At 49.5% G+C, this 19,186-nt stretch overlaps 1 protein-coding gene across 1 annotated transcript in view; it reads left to right on the top strand.

Annotated features, from left to right (window-relative positions):
• The window catches only part of NPR1 (natriuretic peptide receptor 1), a 79,485-nt gene that overhangs the window by 21,837 nt on the left and 38,462 nt on the right, over nucleotides 1–19,186 (top strand). Inside the window, exons 2-4 of the mRNA XM_056853758.1 lie at nucleotides 12,996–13,195; nucleotides 16,427–16,540; nucleotides 18,906–19,041. Of these exons, the coding sequence (XP_056709736.1) occupies nucleotides 12,996–13,195; nucleotides 16,427–16,540; nucleotides 18,906–19,041 (450 nt within the window). The remainder of the gene's footprint in view (nucleotides 1–12,995; nucleotides 13,196–16,426; nucleotides 16,541–18,905; nucleotides 19,042–19,186) is intronic.

The raw sequence follows: 19,186 nt of genomic DNA, 5'->3' as shown, positions 1-19,186 counted from the left end.
CTGCGCGCCTCGGCTTCCCGCTCGCTGGTTGTCGTTTGCGGAGCTCTACCACAACTGGGGCGGGCGGGCGGCCCCGGGCTCCCCACGCAGACTCCCTGGAGCGGGGCTGGCCTCCGAGCCCCGTGGGGGGTTTCTCAGCCACGTTCCCTCAGGGGAGCCGGGGCACCTCGCTGCCCTGGCAGGGCAGGGCTTTGCGGGGAAAGGCGGGGGGCCCACGTGGGCGTGGGCGTGGGGCGAGCATGCCGGCCGGGCTGCCCCAGCCTGCGCTCTTTTCTCTGGCCTAGGTGGGCCTCTCTCTCCCTGCGCAGGCCAGCGGGACCCCGGCCTCTCCTGCGCCCCGGCCCCAGCGCTGCCCCATCCCTCCCTCCCCACCCCGCCTTTGTCAGCAGCATCCCAGCTGCTGGCTTTGTCTGCCCGCCAGCCGCCGCCGCTGCCTGGGCGCAATGCAACCGGGGCCATGAGCCGGAGGTGCCGGGGGCTGAGCGGCCGAAGCGCAGCGACCGGGCCGTCCCGCACCCGCATGGACCTGGTGGCAGCTGGCTGAGGCGATGGGGCAGGTGCTGGGCTTTGCCCACTGCAGTAGGTCTCCGCCGGCGAGCGGGTGAGGAGGGACAGAGAGGCGGGCTGGGCTGGGCTCCGCAGAACCCCCTCCCGCCCAGCCTCCCAGGGATTGCGGTGTGGGCAGGGAGAGGCGCCCTGGCACACCGCACACCGCACCGAGCGCTGGCCGGTGGGGCGCGGAGCGCGGGGCGCTGGGTGGGCCTGCCCAGGGCTGCCCTCAGCCCTGCTTCGGATGTGGACCAGGCCTCTGCGGGCTTTGGCCCAGCGCCCTCTCGCCCTCTCGCCCCCCGTCCCGCTGGCCGGTGGGGTGGCGGTGGCAAATGCACTTTGTGTGCCTGCAGAGGCATTTCCCTCCATACCAGCCCTGCGCGGGTCCTAGGGTGGAGCCCCAGTGGCCCAGAATCAGCTTCTGGGACTAAGCCTAGTGGCTTGGATCTCGATCCGAACGCTGTGGGGATGGAGGGTGAGGAGGAGCCCGGCAACCCGAGAAAGGTAACGGACTGGAAGCGACGGCGGTGGCTGATCCCTGTCTCGCGTTGCATTTAGGGAGGGCTGCGGCTTCTCCAAACGGAACCGTCTGAAACGCATAAGATCGTCGGGCGCGCCTTGAGAATCGGAGGAGGGGTCACGCCGCGCCCATCCACATGCCAACGGACGGCGGGGGAAAGGCTGTGGTGGATAGCTGTGGTGCAGCCATTTGCTCTCTGCTGTCTGTCCCTCTCCGCCCCTTGCAGCTGTTGTGCAAAAGCCCACTGCCGCCGCCCTCCAACACGGAGAAATTTGGCTCTCAAAAGAAATCTCAATCGTTGTACTGTTGATATTTGGCTCTGTTGACTAATGAGTTTGCCGACCACTGTCCTAGGTCAGGGGTCGGCAAACTCATTAGTCAAAAGAGCCAAATATCAACAGTATAACGATTGAGATTTCTTTTGAGAGCCAAATTTCTTAAACTTAAACTATATAGGTAGGTACACTGTTTATTAACTTAATAAGTCTTAATTAAACTATAGGTACACTGAATAAAACTTGATATCATACTTAATAGTGATCTTATTTATTGATAAAAATTAAATTGTAAGTCCCTGCCATTTCCCCGTCCGGAGTCCTTGTCTGGAGGCCTGGTCTACTGCCATAAAAGCCTATTGGTAGACCTGGCCTTCGGCTGAGTCCCACTGGGAGGCCAGGTCTACCCATTGACTTTCTTGGCAGTAGACCTGGCCTCCGGAGGCCCATGGAAGCCAATTGGTAGACCTGGCCTCTGAAGGGGGACTTTTTCCCCTCCTCGGAGTCCAGGTCTACCGCCAAGAAAGCCAGTGGGTAGACATGGCCTCCCACTAGGACTCAGCCGGAGGCCAGGTCTACCAAAGGAAGCCTGCCCCGCCCAACAGCTGATAGGCGGGGGGGCAGGAACCGCCGAGCCACCCGCCCAGCAATCGCGCGGCTAGAGGGAAGGGGAGGCTTTAGCCTCCCAACCATTGAGGGAAAGGGAAAGGGGGACCCGGCCATTCTCCACGGCGGGGGGGGGGGGAGGGGAGAGACAGCACGCCCGCTCTCAGGCGCACTGGCTCCGCAGCCCGGCTGCCGGCGCGAGTGGGTGCAAGAGCAGGGGCTCCGAACCAAGTTCGGAGAGCCGCACTCAACACGCCAAAGAGCCGCATGCGGCTCTGGAGCCGCAGTTTTGAGACCCCTGTCCTAGGTTCTTCTTTTTGAGCTGAGTACCTGGAGGTTGGCAACCTTACCTCCACAGAAGAAGGCCGTCTTTGCTGCACGGCAAGAGCAGTTCAGGTTAATACCAGAGGATTTGTCAAGGCTGCCTAAGTATTTTGTGCTAGGTTTTTGGAGGGAGGTTTTTGGGGCGGAGCCTGAGGAAGGCGGGGTCTGGGGAGGGGAGGGACTTCAATGCCATAGAATCTAATTGCCAAAGCGGCCGTTTTCTCCAAGGGACCCTAATTTTGTGCTCAGGTTCACTCAACTTTTTATTGCCATAAAGTGTGGCGCAGAGGGGTAAGCTGCAGTATTGCAGTCCCAAGCTCTGCTTACGATCTGAGTTCGATCCCGACGGAAGTTGGTTTCAGGTAGCCGGCTCAAGGTTGACTCAGCCTTCCATCCTTCCGAGGTCGGGAAAATGAGTACCCAACTTGCTGGGGGTAAAGGGGAGATGACTGGGGAAGGCACTGGCAAACCACCCCGTAAACATAAGAACATAAGAAAGGCCCTGCCGGATCAGACCCTGGCCCATCGTCCAGCAGTCTGTTCACACAGTGGCCAACCAGGGGCCTCTAGGAAGCCTACAAACAAGACGACTGCAGCAGCATTTATCCTGCCTGTGCTCCACCGCACCCAAAATAATAGGCATGCTCCTCTGATCCTGGAGAGAATAGGTCTGCAGCATGACTAGCATCCATTCTAACTAACAGCCATGAATACCCCTCTCCTCCATGAATATGTCCACTCCCCTCCTAAAGCCCTCCAAGCTGGCAGCCATCACCACATCCTGGGGCAGGGAGTTCCACAATTTAACTATGCGTTGTGTGAAAAAAATATTTCCTTTTATCTGTTTTGAATCTCTCACCCTCCAGCTTTAGCAGATGACCCCGTGTTCTAGTATTATGGGGGAGGGAGAAAAACTTCTCCCTGTCCACTCTCTCCAAACCATGCTTAATGTTATAGACCTCTATCATGTCTCCCCTCAGCCACCTTCTTTCCGAGCTCAACAGCCCTAAGCGTCTTAACCGCTCCCCATAGGACAGGTCCTCTAGTCCCCTAATCATTTTGGTTGCTCTTTTCTGCACCAGTGGTGCCCAACCTTTTTTTTTTTTGGCCCTGCCCCACCTAAGCATCTCTAAAATCCTGATGCCTCCCTCCTGTGACATATAATTCTTATTATTCAAAAAGTGAACTCCTATTCACCACTCCTCTCTATTAGCGGGCTTTCCCCCTCTCCATTGTCACCAGCTGACCACCGTGTACATTCTGATTTTAATTTTAAAAATGTGCATGTCACAATATATATTTATATATTGTATATGAGGCCCCTAGAACCATAAGAAATGCAAAAAAAAAATCACTATTAATAACTCATTCTCGAATTGCCCCCCTTAAATATCACATTGCCCCCCTGTGGGGCGTGCGCCCCACATTGGGAACCACTGCTGTAAACGAAGTCTGCCTAGTAAGCGTCAGGATGTGACATCACCCCATGGGTCAGGAATGACCCGGTACTTGCACAGGGGACCTTTACCTTTTAACAGATTTGTACTTGTTTTGCTGTCCATAAAACCTGAAGGGAAAAATACATTTTTATTCTTGAAAAAAAAGAGAAAGAAAAGAAAAAAAGATCCTCCTTTGCATCGGCTCGCTTGGCACCGAGACCGTAGATTCCACACCAGACTCCGTGCTAAGCAGATGCGCCTTGCAAAAAACGTGGCAACCCTTCATCTAAGCGGGGTGGAAGCGTCAAATTTGCAGGACCAGGTTGGTCCTCTTCTTTAATTCACCCTCTTCCAGGCCTCCGGCCAAGAGACATCCTGTTATTTTCCGGCTGTGCGTCCTTCCCGCACCGGCAGCCGAGGTCAAGGGACGCATTCTGTCCACAGGGTGGGGTCACGGCATGCTTGGCCCCCCTGAGCCAGCGCTTTCCTGTTTTGCTGACTCGCCATCTTCTCCTCCCACCGAAGTGACTTCAGCGGGCGATCAGCAGTGGGCTGCAATGGCCTGCCGTGCCCAAAAACCTCCTGCCGGCTCAAATTCTTCATGCTGCGGCATGGTTGGGCGGGCAGGAAGTGCCCACATCACATCTACAAGATCGGGCACTCGTCCCCAGCGTGCATTTACTAAACATATGAACACATGAAGCTGCCTGACACTGAATCAGCCCCTTGGTCCATCAAAGTCAGTATTGTCTACTCAGACCAGCAGCGGCTCTCCAGGGTCTCAAGCAAAGGTCTTTTGCATCACCTACTCACCTAGTCCCTTTAACTCAGTGGTTCCCAACCTTTTTTTGACCAGGGACCACTATGAGTTTTTTGTTCGGTGCAGAGACCCCAAGGTTCAAAATAAAAATTCTGAGAATTTGAAAATAAATTTTAATCATAACTGTTAGTTAAACATTAAACTTAGAATAATATTTGAATATGTTTTTTTATAATAGAAAACTTTTAATTGAAAAGATTAATTTATTATGGGTTTATAACTTTGTTTCACGGATCTGAATTTAGTTCTCGCGGACCCCTGGGGGTCCATGGACCCCTGGTTGGGAACCAGTGCTTTAACTGGAGATGCCAGGGATTAAACCTGGGACCTTCTGCATGCCAAAAATCTCCAGGTATTTCTAGGGTTGCCAACCTCCAGGTACTAACTGGAGATCTGCTATTACAACTGATCTCCAGCTGATAGAAATTAGTTCCCCTGGAGAAAAGGGCCGCTTTGGCAATTGGAGTCTATGGCATTGAAGTCCCTCCCCTCCCCAAACCCCGCCCCCTCAGGCTCCTCCCCAAAAAACTCCCACCGGTGGCGAGGAGGGACCTGGCAGCCCTAGGTATTTCCCAACCTGGTGCTGGCAACCCTATGCAGAGGGGAATCTATATTTGAACCAAATGATGCAGACCCCCCCAACGAGATTTTTGCTCCATTTGGGTAGCCAATATGTTGAAGCAAACAAGGTTGTGTTGACACCAGAAATTAAATTCTCCCTGCCAGCAAGTATTCAAAGTAAAAGTATGCATTATACATTCTAGTCCCATCTTAAATCTCTCTACAGATAGGCACAGAACTTGTTTTGGAGGCGAGGAAGTAGGGTTGCCAACCTCCAGGTACCAGCTGGAGCTCTCCTGCTATTACAACTGCTCTCCAGGTGATAGAGGTCAGTTCCCCTGGAGAAAATGGCCCCTTGGCCATTGGACTCTATGGCATTGAAGTCCCTCCCCTCTCCAAACCCCGCCCACCTCAGGCTCCGCCCCCCAAAACCTCCCACCGGTGGTGAAGGGGGACCTGGCAACCCTACGAGGAAGATACTCTGAATAACAGGAGAATCATTACACTGTAAAAACCTTTTTCTCTCTCTTCACCTTAATGTCGTGCATAGAGAACTTTGCTTCAGCTTTCTTAAATAGATGTGCAGCACAGATTCTGCTGAAGGCCTAGTCCGGCATCACGCAACAGCATGGTCAGACTGGAGAGGAAATGGGTAGGATGGTTATTTGTTTAAAAAAGCAAAACAGAACATCAGCACAACTTTAACAGAAAAGAGGAGAGTTTAAGAATGAATAAGGCTTGGCTTCCTGTTCTAAAAAACCTCCAGACTAACAAAGACAACATTCAACAATAGCCATGCAGATTAGCTTTGGATTACACACATTAACAGATCACTGCAGGATACAATGGTTCCATATTAACATACCACACCCTCATTAGCACATTATCTGGATACTTACAGGACAATGATTAGCACATTACTTTTGCAGGACAGTACTCAGCTCAAACCCAACCCCTTTCTGACTATATATTACTCTTCCTACACCCTTGACACTGAGAGACACCGTCCTTCAGTGTTACTCCTCTGACGATGCCGGCCACAGCTGCTGGCGAAACGTCAGGAAAGAAAATGCCAAGACCACGGTCACACAGCCCGGATAACCTACAAGAACCAATGAACTCTGACCGTGAAAGCCTTCGACAATATTTAGAACCAGGTTTGTTTGTTTTTTAAAGAGGGGGGAAAGAAGGTTACTATAAATTGGGATTTCAAAACACACAAAAACCCCAAAACAAAAGCAGCGGTGTCACACTCCTGGCAATGGACTGCCTGGCATTTGCCCCTGCGAGCCTGAGACAGTTCACTGCCAATGGAGAATTTTCATAATCTCAAAGGCCTATTGGGTCCATAGTAAAGAAGAAGAAGAGTCGGTTTTTGTATGCCGCCTTTCTCCACCACTTAAGGATGAATCAAACCGGCTTACAATCGCCTTCCCTTCCCCTCCCCACAACAGACACCCAGGGAGGTAGGTGGGGCTGAGAGAGCTCTGAGAGAGCTGTGACTAGCCCCAAGGCCACCCAGCTGGCTTCATGCGGAAGAGTGGGGAAACCAACCCAAGTCTCCAGATCAGCCTCCGCCGCTCGTGTGGAGGAGCGGGGAATCGAACCCGGTTCTCCAGATCAGAGTCCACCGCTCCTAACCCCCGCTCTTAACCACTACATCATGCTGGCTCTGGCGATACCAACTTATCCCAAACCTTATATTAGAGCGTCAGGAAGGGGATTTTTAATAGCCCGGAGAAGCCTAAGAGATGCTCGTTGTAAAACTACCAAGTATTACATACCTTTGACATTTTACTAAAAACAACACCACCCAAACCTACAAGAGTCGGTGACAACTAACCCCCTTTCCCTAGGACAGTGGTTCCCAACCTTTTTTGGACCAGGGACCACTAGGACTTTTTTTGTTCGGTGCAGGGACCCCAAGGTTCAAAATAAAAATCCAGACAATTTGAAAATACACTTTAATCATAACTGTTAGTTAAACATTAAACTTAGAATATATATTTGAATATATATATTTTATAATAGAGAACTTTTAATTGAAAATATTAATTTATTATGGGTTTATAACTTTGTTTCGCGGACCTTAATTTAGTTCTCGCGGACCCCTGGGGGTCCACGGACCCCTGGTTGGGAACCAGTGCCCTAGGAGTTTAAAAGTTTACAAGTTGTATCTTGCCGAGTAACCAGCTGCGCAGTGATCCTGAAAAACAACATTTCACATCTTTTGTCTTTAAGGAGGGAGGCAGAGGTTACTCCATCCCCCCCCCCCCCCGCGTTATTTGCCCTGGTTTCATACGGAAGAGAAGGAATGCGATTCAGAAAGTTAGGGTTGGGAGTTCAGCCACTCAAACAACTTAACAGGGCCAGCCACAGCCTTGGGAGATGTTGCGGCGGAAGGTCTGGGCACACGGACGCCGCGGGATTCCCTTTTTTCCCACTTATGGTTGAAGGGTTAGGGATATATTCCATTAATCTAAGAAAACTCACAGCTCTCTACTGAAACTACAATTGCATGCAAGGCTGACCTACAGCTATTAAAGGCATAAAGAGTGGCCTGCCCAGATGCTGGTTAACTCCCCTTCTCTTGTGGCCTTATTTGGGTGACAGAAACCCACCTAGTCATGGGGCAGAAATTCCCGAGAAAAAAGACTGGATTGGGAAAATGTTTGAATTGGTGGAAATGGCAAAACTTACAGCCACTTTAAATGAAAAAGACAATGTTTGATTTTTAGGGGAATGGGAGGATTGGATGAAATATTGTGAATATGAATTAAAACTGGGGGAAATGGAAGAATACTTATTAATCTGATCTAGAGGACACAATTAATATTAAGAGTTATAATCATTTATATTAATAGAAGATGTTTTATGAAAGTTAAATGAATTTATGATAGTTAAGATCAGACCGATTACGATGGGATGAATACTTTATTAAGAGGCGGAGAGAGGTGATGGGGAAGTCGTAAATTTTCCTTTAATTTGTTTTTTTTTGTTATGAATTCAAGAAACCATAACAACATAGAGTTAGAATTTTGAATTTCATATTGCTTTTATTGTTGTTTACTATCATGGAAAATTTGTATTATAAAAACCAATAAAATTATTATAAAAAAAAAAAGAAACCCACCTAGTCATCACCCTACTATTGACCCCAAATACATGGCTGGTAGAGATAGGGTTGCCAACCTCCAGGTACCCATTGCGGTTTATAACTACTCCATTGCCTGTGCATACTTACCAGTTGGATGTTTGGACTTTTGGTCTATTATATCTCGACGTACCTTTTAGAGAAATTGTATACTTATACTTACCTTTGGGATACTGTAACTGTGAATTTTGGTTGATTTTTGTCTTTTGCTCTTTGAGCACGTATTTATTCTTATAATTAAGGTTGTTCCTTTGAATAGACCTAATTGCATTTCAGTTTGAGTCTGAGCTTTTATTGTTAGCTATACAAGTGCATTATTTTGATTCCTAACCTCCAGGTACTAGCTGGAGATCTCCTGCTGTTACAACTGACCTCCAGCCGATAGAGATCAGTTCCCCTGGAGAAAACGGCCGCTTTGGCAATTGGTCTCTATGGCATTGAAGTCCCTCCCCAAACCCCTCCTCAGGCTCCACCCCTGAAATCTCCGGGTATTTCCCAACCCGGAGCTGGCAACCCTAAAGTACTAGCTGGAGATCTCCTGCTACTACAACTGATCTCCAGCCGATAGAGATCAGTTCCCCTGGGGAAAATGGCTGCTTTGGCAATTGGGCTCTATGGCATTGAAGTCCCTCCCCTCCCCAAACCCCACCCTCCTCAGGCTCCTCCCCAAAAACCTCCCGCAGGTGGCAAAGAGAACCCTGGGAGCTTTACCTGTGGTTCATTGCTCACCGGACCCACACTTTCCTGTTGGGAATCTAGGCACCAGCAGTCTCCAAGCTCAAATCAAGTCCCCGCCCCTTGAAAGGCTGTTTTGTAATTGGCGTACTTTGTAAAGCTTACTGTGAGAGCATTTTAAGAACCAAAAACAAAAAACGGAGCAATCTGAAAGGGAGGGGGGGAGAAATCCAAGCCTAATTTTCAAAAAGCTTTTCTTCTGCTCAGAAAGAGCTCCGAGGAAGCAGGAAGCATTTGAATCCCCGCCTCTTTACACCCTTCTTTGTAATCGGCTGTAGTGCTTTCTGTGAGAGAAACATCCCTCCCTCAAACTTGCGTGTCCCGCGCTTTGCCTTATGCGTGGGGATTTCACCCAGGCTGAGCTCAGGGGAGACAGAAGAATTGGGTTGACAGAGGAACGGGAAGACCTGGGATTTGCGAGGGCTGGCCGCGAGGTAATCTCTGATGGACAGAAAACTCATGCATAACTCCAAGGAACAACCCAGGCAGAGGGGGAGCGAACGTGAGTGAGAGTACCAATGCATAAACAACCATTCACAGGTGGTTTGCCATTGCCTGATCTCTATCAGCTGGAGATCAATTGTAATAGCAGGAGATCTTCAGCTAGTACCTGGTGGTTACAATAATCAGAACACCTGTGCCTGAAATAACTACGTTGTAGAAAATGGCGGCACGGAGGCTCAACAATTAAATAGAAAACCACACTGAATAACTCAAAATTATGTGTAATATAAATATATAAGCATTACATCATGCAAATAAAACATCAAATGATATGTAGTCCAACCCGACTACCAACCAACAAAAAGAAGGAGGGGGGAAGGGGTTTACACTTTCACCCAAAAACGTCGCCAAAGTAACTTGCTCATAGGTCATAAAAGTCCATAGTTGAATCAACCACGGTCCCAATAGTCCAAAACGGTACAACACAGGGAAAAAGGAAGAGGAGAACGTGTGGCTAGTCTTTTGTGCACGTTTCAGAAGGCTTTCATCAGCTCCAAGTCAGAGACAACCATGGCTTTAAAAACGTATTGAGAAGAGCCGGTTGTTCCGTGGACCGTCAGCAAAAGTAAATGCGTCTTAAAGCAATTCTGTAGCGCATAGTCTTTGATGGCAGTGGTCTACCTGGTGGTTGGCAACCCTATTCTGAGGTATAACAAGGTCAGGCTAGCCTGGGCCGTCCGGGTGCTGTCTAAATTACGTAAGGGCATTTGATGTGGAACTGTGGCTCCGCCCCCAAAATCTCCAGGTATTTCCCAACCCGGACCTGGCAACCCTAGGTATATTAATGCCATATCCACCCTCCAAAGCAGCCATTTTCCCCAGAGGAACTGATCTGGATCATCTGGAGATCAGCTGTAATAGATCTCCTGACGCCACCTGGAGGTTGGCAAGCCTAGCTGAAGGTCAGTCAATCCAGCAGAGACACAGTGGAAAGCCTCCTTTGTGGGCTGGTACTCTCCGGGCCCGCCGGGAATCTTTTGAATGAGTTAATTTGTTTGCTTTCTTGTGTGTTCAGTTGCACAGCTTGAGAACAGGGGATTCGAAGGGAACACGGAGCAAATTTTAAAAAAGGGACCAAGTGCAACAGACAAACAGGATTTATTGCGCAAAATGGACCTTTCTCAGGTGCCAGATTTTAGCAGGCCGGAATGACCCCCTCAGAAGCAACCAGTGGAAGAAACTGCAAACTCTAGATTTTGGTAGAGGGTTTTCTGGGCTTGGTGCCGGTTCCTGTAGGGAGGGAGGGGGCGTTGGTGGCTTGCTGGGGGTGCTAATGGAAAGGGAACTCGCCTCTCTCCCCCCTCTCCAAACAACGAGGCCTCCTTTCGCAACCTCCTCGGGGTGTTAATGGTTCCTGGCGGAAGGAATTTGGCCAGGGATTGGGGTTTGCAGAGGCCAACTTTTTGGGGGGAGGGAGGAGAAGGCTGCGGCTTGCCTTTCGGATTCAGCGAGGAAGGAATCTAGAGAAAAGTGTATGCGGGAATCCCCCTGGGGGATTTGAACTCGTGGAGAGGAGGGAGGGAGAGGGGGAAGGAGATTGCAATGCGCAGCATGTGGCCTGCACAGCTCTTTCCCTTCCTCCTCCTCCTCCTCCTCCTGCCCCACTCAGGACAAGACAACTGCTGAAATAATAGAACCATGGAGTTGGAAGGGGCCATAGAGGCCATCTAGTCCAACCCCCTGCTCAATGCAGGATCAACCTAGAGCATCCCTGACAAGCGTTCGTCCAGACTCTGCTTAAAGACTGCCAGTGAGGGGGAGCTCACCACCTCCCTAGGTAGCCGATTCCACTAACGAACAACTCTTACTGTAAAAAGTTTCTTCCTAATGTCCAGCCGGTACCTTTCCGCCCGTAATTTATACCCGTTATTATCTCCTGGAATAACAAATGATCTCCAGACTATAGAGATCAGTTCCCCTGAAGAATATGGCTGCTTTGGAGGGTGGACTCTATGGCGTCACATACCTGCTGAGCTCCCGTCTCTCCCAAAACTACTCTTCACAAGCTCCACACCCAAATCTCCAGGAATTTCCTAAACTGGAGTTGGCAATGTAGCAGGCACTGGTTAAAAAGAAAAGTTGGCAACCCTACTATTACAATCCAAAAGTGGGGGGAGACGATTGTTTCAGTGACTCTCCAAGATCTGGGGGTTCCATAGCTGGGTGGGGCAGCCACGAAAAAGGCCACGTCCCACCCAGGTGTGGTACCTGAAAGTTACGATCTTGATTGATCTTCAGAGACATAGCACAGCGGAGAAGACCTTTTTATAGAGATGTACGGCTCAGCAAATCGATAAGTTCTTCACAAGCCTTTGTAATGCGTTGTGGAGAAGGACCAGTGTTGATTCTCATCTGACACCATACTTCTCATTAGGGCACGTCAGCCAGGCAGTAGATTTGGGAATAAAAAGACAGACAATTGTCACTTATTTATAGGGTTGCCTGGTGCCCTCTGGTGGCGGGCAAACCCCTGGCAATTGACCCCTCTGCCCGCCGACCACCCGAGGGTCGGTGGGCAAACGTGCATGCGCGCATGCATACCGCGTGCATCACTTCCGGTTTAGAACCGGACGTTCGCCTTGCGAGGGGCCTTATACCTCTTCGTTTGAGTGGTAAAGGGCCGCTTTACCACTCAAACTAAGAGGTAAAGGCCCTTTGCGAGGCAGCACTTCCAGTTCTAAACCGGAAGTGACACTCGTGTGTCGGGGCGCGCGCACACACGCACTTATACACAAAAGCCTCCCGCCGGAGGAGAAGAGGGACCTGGCAACCCTACTTATTTAGCATTTTTTCCCCAAAATGTGGCAAGTGCCAGTCAGAAGTCGTTTATGCATGGGAGTTTTACCTGTGGTTCGTTGCTCGCTGGACCCACACTTTCCTTTTGGGAATCTATGCACCAGCAGTCTCCAAGCTCAGATCAAGTCCCTGCCCCTTGAAATGCTGCTTTGTAATTGGCTTACTTTGTACAGCTTACTTTGTACAGAGAAAAGCCTTCCCCCCTCAACCCAATGACAGCGTAAAAAAGCATTTTAAGAACAAAAAAACAAAAACGGAGCAATATGAAAGGTGGGGGAGAAATCCAAGCCTCATTTTTAAAAGCCTTTTTTCTGTTCAGAAAGAGCTCCCAGGAAGCAGAAAGCATTTGAATCCCTGCCTCTTTACACCCTGCTTTGTAACTGGCTGTGAGAGAAACCAAGCTTGCGCGTCCCGCACTTTTCCTTATGCATTATGATTTTACCCGGGCTGAGCTGAGGGGAGAGGGAAAAATCGGGTTAACTGAGGAACAAGAAGTCCCAGGATTTGTGAAGGCTGGCAGCGAGGTCATCTCTAATGGAGGGAAAACCCATGCATAACTCCAAGGAACAACCGAGACAGACCGGGGGCAAATGTGCGTGAAAGTACCCGTGCACAAACAACCAGACTGTCTGCCTCTGCTCCAGTATCCAACCTTCTGTGAATCAAAATGACCGCCCTGCTGACCGTACCTTCCCCCTTCTCTGCCTCACAGTCGTCTACGTCTGCTGTGCCCTGGGCATCTTCCACGAACTCATGCTCTACGCCCATCGCGAGGGGCTCACTGCGGGCGAGTATGCCTTCTTCTACATCGACCTATACGGGGCCAGCCTGCAGAGCTCCTACTTCCCCGACCGACGGCTCCCTTGGCAACGAGGGGACGCGAACGACGCCCTGGCCCGGGAGGCCTACAAGGTAAGCATCTGTGCCAAATCTCTCGCGGCCACTCTGAAGCAAGCTTCTGGGCCGAAGCAGAAATTTGCCAGGTATTTAAAATGTTCCACCCAGGTTTTGAGTTTGCATCTTGGATTCTCCTTGTGACATCCTTACCGCAAAAGAGAACCAGTGTGGTGTAGTGGTTAAGAGCGGTGGTTTGGAGTGGTGGACTCTGATCTGGAGAACCGGGTTTGATTCCCCACTCCTCCGTGTGAACAGCAGAGTCTAATCTGGTGAACTGCTCCCCACTCCTCCACATGAAGCTAGCTGGATGACCTTGGGCTAGTCACAGCTCTCTTCGAGCTCTCTCAGCCCCACCTACCTCACAGGGTGTCTGCTGTGGGGAGGGGAAGGGAAGGTGATTGCAAGCTAGTTTGATTCTTCCTTAAGTGGTAGAGAAAGTAGGCATATAAAAACCAACTCTTGTTCTTCTTCTTCGTCTAATGCTTATTGATGTTTCATCAGGCACCTGACAGAAAAATCTCGTAAACTGTCAGCTGTAGATTACTAAATACTTCTTGTGTGACAGCAATCAAATTGCAGGAGAATTCCCTCATGTGCAACATCAATCTGCCTCATACTGAGTCAGAACGTGGATCTCTTTAGCTTGGTATTATTTACTTTGAATGACGGGGGCTCTTCCTAACACCTTCTATTGGAGGTGCCAGGGATTGAACCGGGGACCGTCGGCATGCAAAGCAGATGCCCTGCCACTCTGAGTGATCGCCCTGATCCTATGAAGCTGCCTTTTTACCACCAGGGGACTGGTCTACCTAGTTCAACCTTGTCTGCCCTGATTGCGGTTAAGGGGAGACATGACAGAGGTCCGTAAAATTATGCATGGTGTGGAGAGAGTGGACAGGGAGAAGCTTTTCTCCCTCTCTCATAATACTAGAACACGGGGTCATCTGCTGAAGCTGGAGGGGGAGAGATTCAAAACAGATAAAAGGAAGTATTTCTTCGCACAAGGCATAGTTAAATGGTGGGACTCCCTGCCCCAGGATGTGGTGATGGCTGTCAACTTGGAAGGCTTTAAGAAGGGAGTGGACATGTTCATGGGGGAGAGGGCTATTCATGGCTATTAGTAAAAACGGATGCTAGCCATGATGCATCCCTATTCTCTCCAGGATCAGAGGAGCAGGCCTGTTATATTAGGTGCCTTGGAACACAGGCAGGATAAATGCTGCTGCAGCCATCTTGCTTGTGGGCTTCCTAGAATAACCTAGTTGGCCACTGTGTGAACAGACTGCTGGACTTGATGGACCTTGGTCTGGTCCAGCAGGGCCTTTCTTATGTTTTTATGTTAAGTAGATCACTTCGACACCTGTCACCTGATGACAGGAGTTTTGACTGTGAAAAGCTTATACCCTGGAAATCTTGTTGGCCTTCATGGTCTTACTGGACTCAAATCTTGCTCTTGTACTGCCGACCAACATGGCTACCCACCTGAACCTGTCACCTGAGATCTTTTAACTACAAATGCCGGGGATTGAACCTTGGGAGCGGTCTTCTGTATGCAAGACAAACTCTCTCCTGAGGAGCAATGACCCCGTAATTATATGAAACTGTCTTATTCTGAGCTCAAACCCTTTAGCAAACCATGTGCTCTAGCACTGTCCACCCCACCACAAAATATGTGCAAAGCCCATTTCAGAATTTACAGTCATGAATACCAGGATCCTACCGGGCATGCGTAACCCACAGTCCTCCCACAACGGTCACCATGTTGTGTGAACAGGGGCAATGTGCGTATTTGCCAAACCTAAACTGGAAGATCCATTGTGGGGAGGGGACATTGGGAAGGGGTGGAGGGATAATAGAAAGGCCTGGCCCTGGCTTGGCTTCTTTCTTTCTTTTTGCTAGCATCAGCCAAAGAAGAGGAAGGAAACAAGATAATTCCCCGGATGGAGTAACTGGCTGGTTGTGGCTATTAATAACCCAGCAAGCTGGGAGCCAGAAGGGAATTGCTGGGGAGGGGGATTTGTTCAGAGGGGACAGGGATGCTCTCCTAAAGACATGATCTCTGGCTTAGGTGGCTTTGTAAGGGGAATTTGCGGAGGAGCTATTGAGAGCTGCCCCATACCTGGATAGCCCAGGCAAGAAGAAGAAGAAGAGTTGGTTTTTATACCCCACTTTCCTCTACCTTTAAGGAGATTCAGAGCGGCTTACAATCAATCGCCTTCCCCTCCGCATAACAGGCACCTTGTGAGGCAGGCGGGGGTGAGAGAGTTCGGAGAGAACTGTGACTGGCCCAAGGTCACCCAGCTGGCCTCATGTGGAGGAGTGGGGAATCGAACCCGGTTCTCCAGATTAGATTCTGCCGCTGTTAACCGCTTTGCCACACTAGGCCAATCTCATCAGATCTCAGCAGCTCAGCAGGGTTGGCCCTGGCTAGTATTTGGATGGGAGACCTCCAAGGAATGCCAGGGTCGTGATGCGGAGGCAGCCAGTGGCAAATCACCTCTGGACGTCTCTTGCCTTGAAAACCCTACCAGAGGTCGCCATAAATTGGCTGCAACCTGACGGCATTTTCCACCACCGACCGTGAAGGCTAAATGGAACCTCCAGATCTCCAGGCAGTACGCCTCTGAATCCTAAACAATTCGATTCAATTTATTATGGTCATTGACTGGCAAAACTGAATCCTAAACGCTGGGAACAAATCAGAGAAAGCTGGCCTTTGCCCCGCTCGGTGGGTTCCTGAAGTAATCTGGAAACATGCTAGGCTAGCTAACTCAGGAGTCACCAACGTTTTCCTTTAACGAGATCTTCATTTTTAAAAATTAACCTCTGCTGGTTCTCTGTTTGCAAGAGATAACAGATTAAAATTCCAACTCTTAAATTAGCCTCGAAAGGGTCAAGGGGAAATCCTTTCCTTTCCCACCGTGTCTGTCAACAGGATTGGCAGTCAGTTTAGGGTTTTTCTTATGAGCCAGATCATCCAAATGGAACCCCCGCCAACAGGGTCTGTCAATGGCTATGAGCCAGATCAGCTAAACGGAACCCCCACAAACAGGAGCAGTATACCTCTGAGAACCAGATTTGTGATGCTTTCGTGCACTGGCTTGTTGTGAGTTTCTCAGAGGCATGGAGCTGGCCATGCTGGAAAGAGAAATCTGGGTTGGGTGGATCTGGACGGCGTTCTTGAAAAGCGTAATTAAACCACCACGAGTGATTCTGACGTTGCATTCTTCTCTTTCCCCTCCCTAGTCCGTGATGATCATTACCTACACTGAGCCGACAAACCCTGAATACAAGCCATTCCTGGAGGAGGTCAGGCAGGCAGCCCAAACACAATTCAACTTCACCATGGAGGACGGGCTGGTAAGGACAAATTCTGTTTATTTAGTTATATTTGCACTTATAGCCCGCTCTCAATCCCGTTCCTACCGAGCTCAGGGCGGGTTAAAGGTAAAGGTAAAGGTCCCCTGTGCAAGCACCGGGTCATTATTGATCCATGGGGTGACGTCACATCCCGACGTTTCCTAGGCAGACTTTGTTTACGGGGTGGTTTGCCAGTGCCTTCCCCAGTCATCTCCCCTTTACCCCCAGCAAGCTGGGTACTCATTCCACCGACCTCAGAAGGATGGAAGGCTGAGTCAACCTGGAGCCAGCTATCTGAAACCAACTTCCGTCGGGATCGAACTCAGGTCGTGAGCAGAGCTTTTGACTGCAGTACTGCAGCTCTGCAGCTTAACACTCTGTGCCACAGGGCGGGTTACAACCTTCAAAATCAACAACACCATAATTAGGGTTGCCAGGTCCCTCTTCGCCACCAGCGGGAGATTTTTGGGGCAGAGCCTGAGGAGGGCAGGGTTTGGGGAGAGGAGGGACTCCAATGCCATAGAGTCCAATTGGCAAAGCGGTCATTTTCTCCAGCTGAACTGATCTCTGTTGGCTGGCGATCAGTTGTAATAGCAGGAGACCTCCAGCTAGTACCTGGAGGTTGGCAACCCTCACCATAAGACATTAAAATCAATAACTAAAACACAACAAGCATAGCTATTTAAAACAAGATGGCGTTAAAATAGTAGTAACTGCCGTAGCCCTAAGGTTGCCATTTTCCAGGTAATAGCTGGAGATGTCCTGCTATTACAACTGATCTCCAGCCGCTAGAGATCAGTTCCCCTGGAGAAAATGGCTGCTTTGGCAATTGGACTCTGTGTAGGGTTGCCAACCTCCAGGTACTAAAACAACAAACACCTCTGTACCGTTACCCTAGGTTAGAAGATTAGTACAGAAAAGCTACAGTTCAATGCAAAAACAGTTTGTATTGGAAGAACCAACCAAACAACAAAGTGCTATATACATGGGTGAACGATCACTTCAGTGAAGTGCAAAGTACAACAGTATGAGTTACTATTTTGTATCCTAAATACAGGTAGATGTCCAATGGATGTTCATCTTGCTGAAGAACAAGGTGGAAGGCTGGGATACGATCGTTTCGGAGTCTTCTTCAGTCCCACATATCTCACCCTAAGTGTATGCATTCACTTCAATAAAAATTAACAAGTTCCTCATATGGATACATGGTGTTGCCGCATTCAGTTTTTATATAAAAATCAGTAGTTCAATAGACTCAGAAGATTCAATAGCGGATTAAATGCACAGCTTCTCACAATGGCTGTAAGCAGCTGCGATACTTTGTATCCCTCGGGGAACTTGTTACAGCCATTGTAAGAAGCTGTGCATTTAATCCGCTTTTGAATCTTCTGAGTCTATTGAACTACTGATTTTAATATAAAAATTGAATGCGCCAACACTTGTTAATTTTTATTGAAGTGAATTTTTATTGAAGTGTATTTATGGTGAAATATGTGGGACTGAAGAAGACTCCGAAACGATCGTATCTCAGCATTCCACCTTGTTCTTCAGCAAGATGAACATCCATTGGACATCTACCTGTATTTAGGACACAAAATAGTAACTCATACTGTTGTACTTTGCACTTCACTGAAGTGATCATTCACCCATGTATATAGCACTTTGTTGTTGTTGTTTGGTTGGTCCCTCCAATACAAACTGTTTTTGCATTGAACTGTAACTTTTCTGTACTAATTTTCTAACCCCGAGGTACTAGCTGGAGATCTTCTGCTATAACAACTGATCTCCAGCCGCTAGAGATCAGTTCCCCTGGAGAAAATGACCGCTTTGGCAATTGGACTCTATGGCATTGAAGTCCCTCCCCTCCCTTAACCACACCCTCCTCAGGCTCCGCCCCCGAAACCTCCCACTGGTGGCGAAGAGGGACCTGGTAACCCTACGTAGCCTGGACAGCAGAATCTGCCCCACAGAAGACGAGTGGAAGGAAAAGGGGTGGGGAGGCCAGTATGTTGAATAACTTAGAATAGCTAGCGGCTTCCCCTTGTACACCTGGCGATTGGTTTCGTTTTGCTGGCCCTGCTGTTACTGGGGAGACTATTCCACCAGGCTGGAGCCAGGGTCGAAAAAGCCCTGGCCCCTGTTGAGGCCAGATTTCTCTTTCCAGCATGTCCAGCTCCATGCACATGCTTTGGGCGGGGGCCGTATGTCCTATGAGTTATAAAACAGGGTGGGGGTCAAAGGTAGGGTTGCCGGGAACCGCTCCGCCACCGGCGGGAGGTTTTTGGGGGCGGAGCCTGAGGAGGGCGGGGTTTGGGGGAGGGGAGGGACCTCAGTGCCGTAGACTGGCCATTGTCATGCCTTGCAGAAGAACTACATTGCTGCAGCGTTCCACGATGGTGTGATGCTCTACGCCCAAGCTGTGAATGAGACGCTGGAGCTGGGAGGGTCCATCCGCAACGCCACCGCTATCACCCGCCAGATGCGGAACCGAACCTACTACGGTTAGCAGTGTACCTTTCAATGTGCCAGTGTGGTGTAGTGGTTAGGAGCGGTGGACTCTGGAGAACCACGTTGGTTTCCCCCACTCTTCCACATGAGCGGCTGACTCTAATCTTTTATTAAAAATAATTATTTATTCAAAAAAAT

This window comes from Euleptes europaea, chromosome 7 (genome assembly GCF_029931775.1).
Source record: "Euleptes europaea isolate rEulEur1 chromosome 7, rEulEur1.hap1, whole genome shotgun sequence".
Classification (NCBI taxonomy): Eukaryota; Metazoa; Chordata; class Lepidosauria; order Squamata; family Sphaerodactylidae; genus Euleptes; species Euleptes europaea.
The sequence above is the reverse complement of the archived record's forward strand: the minus strand, read 5'-3'. Positions and strand labels throughout refer to the sequence as shown.